At 52.0% G+C, this 12,935-nt stretch overlaps 1 protein-coding gene across 2 annotated transcripts in view; it reads left to right on the top strand.

Annotated features, from left to right (window-relative positions):
• Positions 1 to 824: 824 nt before the first annotated feature.
• USH1C (USH1 protein network component harmonin) overlaps positions 825 to 12,935 on the top strand; it is a 46,769-nt gene continuing 34,658 nt past the window's right edge. For both annotated transcript variants that reach the window (XM_039236811.1, XM_039236812.1), the window contains exons 1-4: positions 825 to 939; positions 8,260 to 8,327; positions 9,750 to 9,893; positions 10,028 to 10,166. In XM_039236811.1, the coding sequence (XP_039092742.1) occupies positions 904 to 939; positions 8,260 to 8,327; positions 9,750 to 9,893; positions 10,028 to 10,166 (387 nt within the window). In that variant the 5' untranslated portion in view covers positions 825 to 903. The remainder of the gene's footprint in view (positions 940 to 8,259; positions 8,328 to 9,749; positions 9,894 to 10,027; positions 10,167 to 12,935) is intronic.

The raw sequence follows: 12,935 nt of genomic DNA, 5'->3' as shown, positions 1-12,935 counted from the left end.
GGTCAGCGATAACACAGGATGTCACTGCTAAGCCCTTCCACGCCTTGGTGAGTGTGTGTGAGTGTGTGTGTGTGTGCGTGTGTGTGTGTGATCGGAGTGGGGTTGGGCTAGGTATGTGGAATGGGAAGTTGGTTCAGGAGGGGCACTGTCACCCACTGGTTCAAGCCTCTATGAGCCTCATAAGACCCAACCTGAAGGGATTCACAGATCAAAGATTTCTTCCTAATGGGAATAAGCCAATGGAGGAGGCCTTATAGAATTACGCTGGAGGTGACATGCCTGGCAATGGGTGAAGGCCTCAGGAGCGCACGAATGTGCTTCTATTTGTGGATCCATAGATTATCCCTACCCACTGATGTGAGTCTCAGGACCCACACAAAAAAGTCTCAAACCTCCCCATGCCTCCCGAGAGCCTCTCCCTCAACTGCTTGTGTTTGGGGGAGCACCAGGTCTCACTGGCAGTGAGTGACAGGGTTGAGGTGTGATCCCAGGTCTGCCTAACTCCAGATAATAGACAACAACAATGCACATTTGTTGAGGACTCCCTAAATATCACGGTCTATTTAAACTCCCTACACCAGTGTAGATCTCATTAAACGCTCCAAGGGAGGCGCCAGCCTCGAGCGCAATCCCCGCGCCACCACAACAAACACGCAGTATGGGCCATTTGCCCCCGGGGGGCGTCGGTGGGAGGTGATGAGCTTCTGGATAGGTGTTTCAGGCTTCCCAGCGGCCCCGCCCATGCCCCGCCCCTACCGCTCCCGGCCACGCCCCACCGCTCTCGGGCCACGCCCTCACCCCTCCCTGGGCTGGCGGATCTCGGTTGCGGCTCCAGCCGGCTTGGGGCCGCCAGGGATCCGAAGTAGCGAGTTGTGCGACGACGCTGTACGATCTGGCCCAGCCATGGACCGGAAGGTGGCTCGAGAATTCCGGCACAAGGTCAGAGCTGCTCGGGGCCCCTAAGGCGTCCAGGACCCTGGAGTCCTGGACTGGGTGAGTGGGGGATGGTCAGACTGAGTGCCACCCTCCCTTCTCCAGCTCGGTTTAAGGGTTTGGATGCACTGGCACCCCTGAGTGCGGTTTGGTTTCCACCAGGGATCCCGGTAAAATAAGAGAGGGGGCACTAGGACTCCAGATGTGGGAACGCATAACCCGGTCTGCAGAAGGTGCCCTTTTCCTGCTCTCCAAGGGTGGGAACTTCTCTGGGGTTGGAATTCCTTCCAGCCTTGGCCTGAGGACAGAGTGCTTCCCTGCATGCCCCACAGTGGGCAAATCCCGCAGCTCCTAGTGCCCCAAACTCAGGGTTGTTGGAGCATATGGAGAGGGTATGGGACAGTGTTTGAGAGGTGAGAATTGGTGAGAAGGGAGGCTGTTTGTCTCTGTCCTTTGACCTCAAAACATGAGTTAGAAGCACTTTAGGGAGCCCCTTTCCCACTTCGAGGCATATCTTAGGGCCTGAGAAGCAGGTGAAGAACTGGCACTGACCAGGGGGCAGTGGGAGGAAGGAAAGAGGCCTAGAGAGTCAGCCAGACTCTTCAGACAGAGCCACATCTCCCCTGGTGTGTCCCAGTAAGGGACCTCATGGATGGTTCAGGATTCTCACGCCCTCACTGAAAGAGCCTGGATTTCACCCCGGGCATTTCCAGAGCTGTGTGGGAGCTGCTGAGACCCTGAGGCCAGAGAGGACCATTGGAGTTAACCCAGTGAACCTCCCCCCAAGGACTAGGATGCTACAGAGCCCAAGGATGAAGCTAGGGGTATCTGGAGCCAGCCACAGGCTTTGCCTGAGGGACAGGTGACTCTGTGCCCTGAGGCCATCACAGAGCCCAATGGGACAGTGTCTTTAGACCCGGCCAAACTTCTTCCCATGCCTGAGGTAGGCAAAGTCGGGGTGCTTGACCCTCTCTCCACACAGGGAGCCAGAGGAGCCAGCCAATGTGGAGGCCACAGGAGCTAAGGGTCAGGGGGCAGTCATTCAGTTAATAAATGTATTTGGAGTACCCACTCTGTGCCAGACCTCATCTGTACCCTCAAATTGCTGGCTGCACAGGTCGGAGGCAGACCCTACATTAATAATTTCCCACGGCTGGGTGCTGAGTGTTGGGATCAAGGTTTGGTGGGAGTACAAAGGGAGAAGCTCATACTGGCAGAGGGCTTGGGTATTCTAAGGGTGAGAGATAGCTGGGAATTCAGCAGGAGTTTGGGGGGTGGGGACTAGCAAGGGGAGCATGAAACTGTTCACCAGTGCATCCTGTTGTGCAGGACGTGAGGGGAGAAATTTCAGCCGCCGGGGACATTTGGTGAGTGTAGATTTCAGGCAACCCACTTCAAAGGAGCACAGCCTCTCATCCCCACCGCAAGACTCAGACTTGAATTTCAGTTTCCGGCCTCTGAGCAGAAAGTAATGTCAGGTCCTCTTTGGCCTTTTTTCTATGGGTACTATCTTTGCGTCTTTTTCAAGAATTACCTATGGGGTCCCTGGTGTCTGACTGGGCCCTGGAGTTAACCCCTGTTTCTCTTCACCAGGCCTACAGGCTTCAAAGGACTTCAGGTCTCTGTGTTTCCATTGCCCTGCTCTTCCTCATCACAAGAGTCATTACCTATTAATGCCCCTGTGTGTGCAGGCGGGGCGGCACCATGTGGGCGAGGCCCTGGCTGGACTTTGTGCCCTGCTGCCTCCAAAGACGTAGGAATCTTCCCCTCCCAGGTTGAGATCATCTAGGAACTAGGGAGAGAGGGCAAAGCAACAGAAGTCTGTGTGGGGGCACACAGACAAACTGGGTGAAATTTATAGCTTCTGTTGACTGCTTTCTAAGTGTCCCTTCCTTAGTGCTGTAGTGCAAATTTACCCCTTGGGAATGCTTTGTAATTGAAATCTTTAGTTGTTAGAAGTAGCACTAAAAGTGGTATATTGTCATGGAAAGTGCTGTGTGGCCTTGAGCAAGTTATTAACCTCTCTGTACTTCAGTTCTTTGATTCGTTAAATGAGGATAACAATATTTACTTGTGAGTGTTGGGTGAGATCTACACAGGTGTAGGGAGTTTAAATAGATGATGATATTTAGTGAGTCCTCAACAAATGTCGATTGTTGTTGTCCATTACCTGAAGTTGAGCAGAACTGGGGTCAAATCTCAATCCTGTCACTCACTGCCAGTGAGACCTTAGGCAAGCCATTTAATCTCTCTGAGCTCTAGTTTCCTCGGCTCTGAGATGAAGTTCATCATGCTTATCACACTGGACAGTTAGGATTAAATAGGAATTCAAGTACTGGCTACTCTGGATCTGTAATAACCATTTGGTCCATGGCCACCTGCAGATACCTGCGGAGCATCCTGTTGGATAAGCCAGCAGGCTTCAGGCTATTGAGTAGAGCCTGTTTCTCTGGGCTTGTGCAGTTTCCCAAGGACATCAGCAACACTTGCGTGCCCTTCCCAGTCACCGCCTTGGGCCAGGATACCAAGGAGAGGGGAGGGGGACATCAGAGAGTAAGTAAGGCTCATCCCTAGAGATTTTCAAAAGAAGACTGCTCACAGAGTCTACATCTTGAAGGAACGTGGTTACTCATTTGCTCAAAAAGTGTTTATTGCCTGTTCAGTAATCACTCATTTATGGGTATCTGTAGTGTACCCTGCCCGAGGGCAGGTGCCTGGGGGCAGGAGGAAGGGGATAAATAAGGCCAGAAAGGCCCCCTGCCTTCCAGAGTTTTGCTAATCATTCATGCATGCATGCAACAGACATTGACTGAGCTCCTAATCTATGCCCAACATTACTCTAACAATTGAAAAATAAAACAAAGTCCCTGACTCCTTAGTACACACTAGTGCGGAAGACAGTTACCTAGTAAACCAATACAAGTATCATATAATGCAAAGTAGTGATACATGCTATGAAAAAGATAAACTGGGATGAGAAGATAGAGGGCAACCAGATGGTAGTCAGGAAGGCCCCGCTGAAGAGGTGATATTTGAACAGGCATCTAGAAAGAAGTGAGGGAAGGGGCAAGGAGTGGAAGAACTTGGAAGAATATTCCAAGAAGAGAGAACAGTAAAGTACAAAGGCCCTGAAGTCTTTAGGAACAGCAGGCATAGTGGTGTTTCTGAGAAGAATTACAGATTCAAAGGTAATGGGTGATGGATTAGATTGGGGCAGGGGCCTGTAGACTGTGACCAGGACTTTGGGTTTTGTTCCAAGAGTGATGAGAAGCCAGCAGGGGAGTGACATGCCTGCCTTACCCTTAAAAGGGACTGTTCTGAGTGCTGGTAGAGAGCAGATTGAAGGGGCCAGGAGTGGAAAGGGGGACCTCAGTCAGGAGCTCCTACAGCAGCCCAGGCCAGAGGTGAGGGCTTGGACTAGCCTGAGGAGCGGTCAGATCCCCGACACGAGAAAAGGTAGACCTGATGGGTTCTGATGATGGGTGGCTGTGGGTGTGGAGAGAGAGGCATCAAGGAGGAGCAGGATATGGGGACCAGATGTGACAGGGTGGAAACCAAGAGTTCCATTTTGAATGTTTTAAGTTTGAGATGCCTGTTCAGTCATTAAGTAGAGAGGTGACAAAGAAGGCCAGTAACTGTGGGAGTCTGAAGATGGGAGAGGCCTAGGTGCGAGATGAGCCTCAGTGAGTCCTTGAGGAATGAATGGTAGCTCAACCTCTGAAACTGATGAGGTCACTTAGGGACACAGTGAAGGGGAAGAGAATACCCAGGACAGAGCCAGGGCACCCCAACCTTTAGAGGAGAGGAAGGGGAGAAGGAAGAGCAAGTGAGGTAGGAGAAGCAGGGGAAGGAGGGCATGATCAGGTGTGCCAAGCCACCAACTAGGGGCGCCTAGGTGGTGCAGTCAGTTAAGTGTCTGACTCTTGATCTCGGCTCGGGCCATGATGTCATGGTGTATGAGTTTGAGCCCCTCTTTGGGCTCTGTGCTGGTGGTGGGGAGCCTGCTTGGGATTCTTTCTCCTCTCTGCCCCTCCCTTGCTTGTTCTCTCTCTCTCTCAAAATAAATAAACTTAAAAAAATTAAAGAAACAAATGCCACCCACTAGCTAGCAAGACACAAGTGTCTTGAAAATATGAAGAATAATAAAACAAGAATCAAATATGCCCAGTACTGCCCAGGATGCATGCTCTGAAGGCCTGGGAAGAGTGTGGCTGGACCCATTCATTCCAGCAACATTTATGGAGCGCCCACGGCCTGCTAGCTGCCGAGAATACCGATTCTGCATTCATTTACTTAGTTTTAGTCAACAAACACTTAGCACTTGCTATGTGCCAGGCACCGTGCCAGGCATTTAATGATTATTAACCCAATCAATAATTTAAAAAAAAACAATGATTAATTCTTCAGAGAAGGATGAAATCCTACAAAATAGGTAATTTTTTCCCCATTTTACAGATGAGGAAACTAAAGTACAGAGAAACGCAGAGCGGGATGGGGAAGGGGCTCGTTAGCCTCACCCTGTGCACTCCCCCCAGGCCTGTGTCTGGGCCACACACAGATTAACGGAGAGACGGTAGAGTAAAGAGAGAATGTACAACATAGCTTGGTGAGAGCCCTGGCAGGGGTGGGAACAAAGTGGTGTCACGTGCACAGAATGACAGCACAGGATTTGGGGGCGGGTGGGGGGGGTGTTGGTGCAGAATCAGGAAAGGTTTCACCAAGGAGAGCCATTGTTTGAGGCATCTTAAAGATGTGAGCTCATCTCTGTGAGCTCACAGAGAGAAAACGCTGCTGGTACCACCACTGCTAAGACCCCATGTTTCACACCAGCCAGAGTTGAGGCAAGAAGCATGGGGCTCATCCCATGGGTTTCTCAAATGGGAAACTAAGGAGAGTTTTATGAAGGGCAGACAGGGATGCATGAACCCACAAGGTGTGGTAACAGGGCCCGGGAGCAGCAGCAAGAAGCCAGGTGCACCTGAAGGGGCAAAGGTAGGGAAGAGCCATGGCTACAGACCGAAGCTCAGAGCCGCTTGTAAGGTGATGTAGCAGAGAGTGTGAGCTGGGGAGTCAGAACCCCATTTTCTCTCTCCTCAGGCTCTCTCACCACCAGCTGGGTGTCAGAAAGCAGGGAGCCCAGGCAAAGCATCCTGGGACACAGGGCAGCGTGGAGAAGGCTGGAGAGTGGGTCTGGAAACACAAAGAGGCGCAGCCCATGTTCTAGAGTCCTCAAGATTTTGGAGCCCTGGGCACTGTCCTAAATATTTTGTATATATTTGCTTATTTAATCACCGCAACAGCCTGAGAAGGGCAGATGTTCATCGCATGGAACAACATGCATTATTTAATCTGTTCTTGCTCTCTTTCTCAGTCTTCGGCTGGGTGCACACGTGGGGTTGTATTTGCATGAGCTGAATGTTGTTTGCCTCCCCTGTGCAGCTATCCTGAAGGGCCAGTCTCTATAGAGGAATGCTGGGACATGAGGTTGGAGAGGGCCGAGGCTAAATCCATACAGATAGCAAAGAGCTAGTGGAGCATCAGCCAGAGAATGCTGATGCAGGATGGAGGAGACCAGAGACAGATGGGCCGGGAAGGAGGGATTGATGTGATAAAGTATTTGTAGATCCTTTAGGGTTTCTGTGCCCATATCAAGAGAGATCCAAGAAAAGGAAAAGATTTTTAAATTTAATTAGAAAAAGACACAGTGTCTTGCACATAGTAGGTGTTTCAGTAAATGTCTATCAGACAAATGCATACAAAAAGTTGTACCTGGTAAGTGGATACTAGGTGGTGGTTAGAAACAAAGCCAAGGTTTTGGAACCAGCCAGCATAAGTTGGAGTCTCAGCCCTGCTCCTTCTTCAAGCCTGTATTTTCTCATTTGTCAAATGGGGATGATAATATCCATGCACATCAGAGGTTTGTTGGGAGGGTAAGAGAATTCACATAAAGACACGGTTGGCAGTCGGTAAGCAGAGTATGGCCTGAATGAGCGAACAAGGAGCAGTCCAAGGGCCAGATTCAAGGAGCCCCTGCTCTAGGGCACCTTGTGCCATTGTCCTAATTCCCTGTGTTCAGTGTAAAGCACCTGGCACACAGTAGGTCTTTGACAGCACTGTGCCGTGCAGAGGTGCGCAGTGCCAGAAGCATCTGTTGAATGATGAATGCACTCCAGTTGCTCTAGTCTAGAGCCTTCCTTCTATCCTCTTGGCTCAGCCCTAGGTCATTACCTCTATTAGTCCTCAGCTACATCTGCCACAGCCTCCTGGTTCTGTCCCTCTTAGCTCAGTTCCAGCTCGTCACAAAAGAGTAGGTTACAACAGGTGTAAGATGGACTGTCCTACCTCCTTCCCACCTGAACCCTGCCTTCATTTAAGAGGAATCCAAGCCTCCTCTTGTAGAGTCTCTCCTGACCATGTGCAGCTCAGAGCCTCCCGACCCCCCTCCCAGCTGGAGGCCGTTCTTGCCCTCTTACTCAGTCTGGGTCTAGAGAGTCAAGGATACTAGGCCTGTAGAGATTCACACTGAACGGACCCAGGGAGTGGAACCCGGGGCTTCTACCCACCAGTTCCCCTGGGAATGAGGTGCTAATGAAACAGCTCCTGACCCTGACCTTGGAGTCCCAGCCATTGACGTCAGCAAAGTTGAAATGATGTAACTTGACTCTCCTCCGGGGGGGGGGGGGGGGGGGGGGGGGGGGGGGGGGGCGGGGGGGTAGTGAGGGACTGAAGGGATGTGGAGAGGTGAAGGAGTAGCCAGGAGGCTGACTAGTGGACAGACGTTAGGGCCAACCCGGCCTAGGCCAGGGCAAGTTGCCCCTGGCATTGGTGACACAGAAGAATGGTAGGGTGTTTCCGGTGAGTGGGATGTGCTATCTGAGCGAGTGGCCCAAATCCTTTCTGAAAGCAGTTATCCGGCACTACAGTCACTATCAGGTAAGGCACTGGGCTCCTTCCAGACCAGGGGTCTGACACTGGCATTGCCACTCTGGACTCTGGTGACATAGCCATGAGAGTGAGCGGTAACACTGCTGCCATGGGGGTGCATCACGGTCATGCGGAGGTTCACGTGTGTGCACTCGCCTGGGGATGAGGTTCAGCCTGACCACATCTGGATGTGCAGAGGTACTCTTGCGGCCACTTTGGGGTGATCTGCATGCGTCTGGTGTGTTACGGTCAGAGGGCCAGCCTGGTCCCTGGATGCCCTCCTCTCACAGCCCTAGCCCTGTGGAGATGCTGAGGACACTCTTGGTAGTGGCCTCCCCCTCCCCAGGGTCTGCTATGGGAGTGCTGGGCCTGGGGCTATAATTCTGCCCTTGCGTTTTCTAGGTGGATTTTCTGATTGAAAATGATGCGGAGAAGGACTATCTGTATGATGTGCTGCGGATGTATCACCAGTAAGTGCACTGGGTCTGACTCCCGCGGACCACCCCGGGTACCTCTGTCTCCAGGGAGCCCTGGGATGGGTTCTGAGATAGGGGGACCTCCCTCTCCCACCCTCGGAAGCTCTGGGAGGGAGGCAGATGCTCAGTGCTCCTGGAAATCAAACGGACACACCTTTCACTTGCCTTAGCAAACGTTTACACAGATACTCTGTGCGTGGCTTTGTGCTAGGAGCTGAGGGTACATGAGTGAACAAGACAGACCGGTCGCTGCCCTCAGTTTGCTCAGAATCCAATGGGGGAGGCTACCAAGTAGCCAGATAGGTTCAACAGAATGTAATTGCTTAGATCGAACAAGAAATGGCAGCCGCCCCCAGCTGCACTTCGGATGTCTCTTGTTTATTCAATCAGCGTGCATTTGTAAGCTTCTGCCGCTTGCTGGGTACCAGGCAGAATCTGGAAATGAAAAAGATCTACCTTCTTTATTCAAGCAACTCCTGGCTCAGTGGGGAGAGTATATGGACACTACAACCACAAATAACTCTAATATAAGTTACAGAATAACTGATAAGGTGAAGTAAAAGCCGGGTGTGAAGAAAGGGGCGTTTGCTTCTAATCATGGCGTGCAGGACTGAAATGGCTTGAGCTAGGTTTTGAATGATAAGAAGGATTTTGATAGGTGGAAATATCAGAGAAGGACATTCCAGGATGAGGGATCACTATGAGCACAGGTGCAGAGGCAAGAAAGCACAGGGGGGTGACAAGTCACCTGGCGTAGTAAAGCCCAGGGCACACAGAGGCCATAAACAGCCACAAGCTTGGAGCAGCTCCACAGAGACAGGCCGTGGAGGCCCTGAGCCCGCCAGGGAGCATGGATGGTATCCTCTGGGCAGTGGGGAGCCATTGAAGGGTTTTGAGAAGGGGAGTGACTTATATTTAGAAAACACTAGAGGAGAGTGAGCAGGTCGGCTGACATCTGGAGAAAAGCAGGCCAGAGATGCTGAGGATCTGAACGGTGTGAAGGGGGCCCACGTGAGAGATACTGGGAGGGCAGATTTCACAGAGCTTAGCTGTGGATCAGAAGTGGAGTACAAGAGGGGCCACCAGCATCTTGCACGAAACTTCCTGGCTGGGATGATCCTGGGCTTTAGAATTAGGCAGAGCTGAGTTTGAATCCTGGTTTAGAGTTCATCTGTAAAATGGGTTAACAATCCCCTACCTCGCCACTTTCCTTGTAACATTTAGTGTGAAAGAACGAAGCTCTTCCGAGGCAGCTGGCCCAGAGTGAGGGGCTCTGGGATTTTCCCGAGTGTTCTCCCCATTTCCAAGGCCTGGACCCAGTGGGTGATGACCCAGCCTGGGACTGCCTCCTCTGGGAATCCGTGGATGTCACCCAGGCCATGGGTGAGGCTCCAGGCATCCCCCGTGTCTCCGCAGAACCATGGATGTGGCCGTGCTTGTGGGAGACCTGAAGCTGGTCATCAATGAGCCTAGCCGCCTGCCGCTGTTTGACGCCATCAGGCCCCTGATCCCGCTGAAGCACCAGGTGGAATACGACCAACTGACCCCCCGGCGTTCCAGGTGCGGAAGGAGCTGCCGGGACAGAGGCTGGAGTGGGAGAGCTCACCTGGGATGGGCAGGGTCACTCACTGGTGGATGGGGCAACGCTGGCGGCCAGGCCAGCGCTGAGCCTGCACTGACCTCCCCTATGGCAGGAAGCTGAAGGAGGTGCGTCTGGACCGTCTGCATCCCGAAGGCCTCGGCCTCAGCGTTCGTGGGGGCCTCGAGTTCGGCTGTGGGCTCTTCATCTCCCACCTCATCAAAGGGGGTCAGGCAGACAGTGTTGGGCTCCTGGTGAGTAAGCAGAGTCAAGGCAAATGGAGGATCAGGGCCTCAGGCTTCCTGTCTTCCCCCGAACATGGTCGCCTCACCTTTCTGAGACTTTTGGGGGAGGGAAGTCTTCTTTGGGCTGACGCATCCTGACAGATTTTCCTCAGGCCCATGGATGTCAGGCTGCAGGCAATTGCCAGTTTTCCTCAGTCAAGCTAGGAACCTAGACACTGCACTTCACCACCCACCCCACTTCCCAGAGGAGAAGCATAGTTATGTCCTAACACCTGAAGCTTCAGATGTGTAGCCTTTTCCAAGAAGGGGAAAAGGAAATCCCAGTGTAGTATGGTGCTTAAGAACATAGACCCTAGAAAGCCAGACTGTCGCGGCTTTGCTCTTCATTAGCCATGGGAATATGATGAAATAACTTAACCCCATGCCTCAGTTTTCTCATCTGTAAAATGGGGATGATAATAATAATCCTCCCTCCCTCATCAGGTTGTTATGATATATAGAGTCACAGCCAGTAAGTGGCAGAGTCAGGATTTGAACCCAGATCTTGTGCCTGCCAAGCCCGGGGATCTCCCTTCAGCACCCTAGGTGCCTCTCCCTTGGGGTCCCACACCTCAGTGACCTTATGTCTGAGCAGAGATGGGCCAACCTCCAGGTCTCACTCCTGCTGGAGCGCGGAGCTGTGTTTTGTGTGTCCACATAGAAGAGGCCCTCCCACTGCCTCCCCAGGCTGCCAGCATGTTTGTTATCAGGCTGCCACGACAGGGACTTCGGGGGGCTCCAAGACTTCTGGTACAAGGCCCCATGGAGAGGGAGGTGGAAAGTGGGAGCTGACAGACATTGCTTTGTTCTAAATCCCTGTCTCACGGCTCACCAGTGGCGGCTGAAATTTCAGCCTCTTCATTACTCCCCTCCTGTGGGGCACATTTTCCAGCCCAGAAACACAACCAGAGAAAAAATATAATGAGCTCCTCTCTTGGCATCGACTGAGGCCCTCTCTTTTTCCAGGGCAAGCTCTCCTCCTAGCACAAGCATTTCTCAACAATGCTTTCATGCTTGGGGACATCAGGGCATTTTAATGAAACTTAGAGTTTTACCTTCCCACCTGTTTCTCAGGCTTATGAATTATCTTCTCTTTCTTGGGCTGACGGGCTCATCTGTCCTTTGTGCTGCTGTCCCTCAGATCACTTCATTGTGGCCCTTGCACAAAGGGCCCTTTGCAGGGCTCCACCCTGGAGAGGGAGAGAGAGGAAAGCTGATATTGCAGCCTGAGCCAGGAGCTGTGTGGGAATCATTCTGACCAGGGTCCTAAGTAGGTTCCCTTTAGGAACAAAAGAGGGAGCCTCATGCAGAGGAGCTTGGGGAAAACATCCACACCCATTCATCTGTCTGGGGTTCATGTTTCTGGGATGATCTCATACCTGAGGTCTGAGGACAGGAGAAGATTCTGGAGGCAGGGGAGGGACATATTCAGACTGGCTGGACTGAAGGCCCTGCTGATTTGACCTGTGAGGCTGGGCCCCAGGTGGCGAGCTTGGACCCATTACTGAGACTCAGCCCTGGCACTCTCATCTCTCCATTCTTGTCCACCTATTGGACATATTTTAATGTATTTATTTTTAAAGTTTACTTATTTATTTTCAGAGAGAGAGAGAGAGAGAGCAAGCAGGGGAAGGGCAGAGAGAGAGAGGGAGAGAGAGAATACCAAGCAGGCTCCGTGCTGTCAGCACAGAGCCCGATGCAGGGCTTGAACTCACGAACTGTGAGATCATGACCTGAGCTGAAACCAAGAGTCGGATGCTTAACCAATGAGCCACCTGGCTCCCCGTATTTAGATTTTTTCCCAAATGTGTCCTGTCTGAACCTATGTCCTCTGCCCTGTACAACATGCTGTGTAGTCCAGGGCTAGAGAATGACTCTGCGTGCCTTAGTTGTCCCAGCTATAAAATGGACAGAGTAATCTCTGCCTTTCCTATGGGACTTGAGGTCACCTGTGACAGGTGGCAAGAATCCAGAGAGGACAGGACGCAGGGAACTACAGCCAGGCTTGGCCCGGTGCCCTCCCTCTCTGCTTCCAGATGCTCGAGAGACAGCTTGTTGTCTGTATGGGAGACCTGACTTCAAATCCAGCAACACTGTTTACCAACCAGGTGACCATGAACAAATCACTTTACTTCTCTGAGCCTCAGTTTCCTCATCTGATTAACAGAAACACAGAGTCATTATAAAAAGTGGGTGCAAAGAACAGACCAGCTGCTCTCCTCACAGGATATGTCCCGAGAAATCTAGAGAGTTCTTTAGCGAGCCCCTCCCTGTGACACCTTCTTCTTGCCACTCTGGCCAGGCCCCCGTGAAGATTAGGGTCTGTGTTGAGACGTGGAAGGGAAGCATTCAGGGAGTACTATTGAGAAGGAGACTCTGTAGGGATGTTGTGGAGGGTGGGGGTTGGCCTAGTGAACCCCTCAAAGGCTGTGTGCCCTCCCAGCGCCCAGACTCCAAGAGTCAACTGTGTCCCCACATGTACCAGCAAGTCCCCATGGGGACAGCACGTGTGGTGTGAGTTAAACTGCCAGATGACTTGTGCTGGCCTCAGGCTGGAGAGGGGCATCTGGGATCCAGTCCCTGTTTTGCAGCTAATGGCTATGTGACCTTAGACAAAATCACCTCCCTGGGCCTCAATTTCATGTGGATCCTTCCGACCCCACAGGTTTTTTTTTTTAAACGTTTATTCATTTTTGAGGGACAAGGACAGAGGATGAACAGGGGAGGGGCAGAGAGAGG

This window comes from Hyaena hyaena, unplaced genomic scaffold, assembly GCF_003009895.1.
Source record: "Hyaena hyaena isolate Hyena2069 unplaced genomic scaffold, ASM300989v1 scaffold_116, whole genome shotgun sequence".
Taxonomy (NCBI): domain Eukaryota; kingdom Metazoa; phylum Chordata; class Mammalia; order Carnivora; family Hyaenidae; genus Hyaena; species Hyaena hyaena.
Note: the sequence above shows the minus strand (reverse complement) of the source record. Positions and strands in the feature narration are given on the sequence as shown.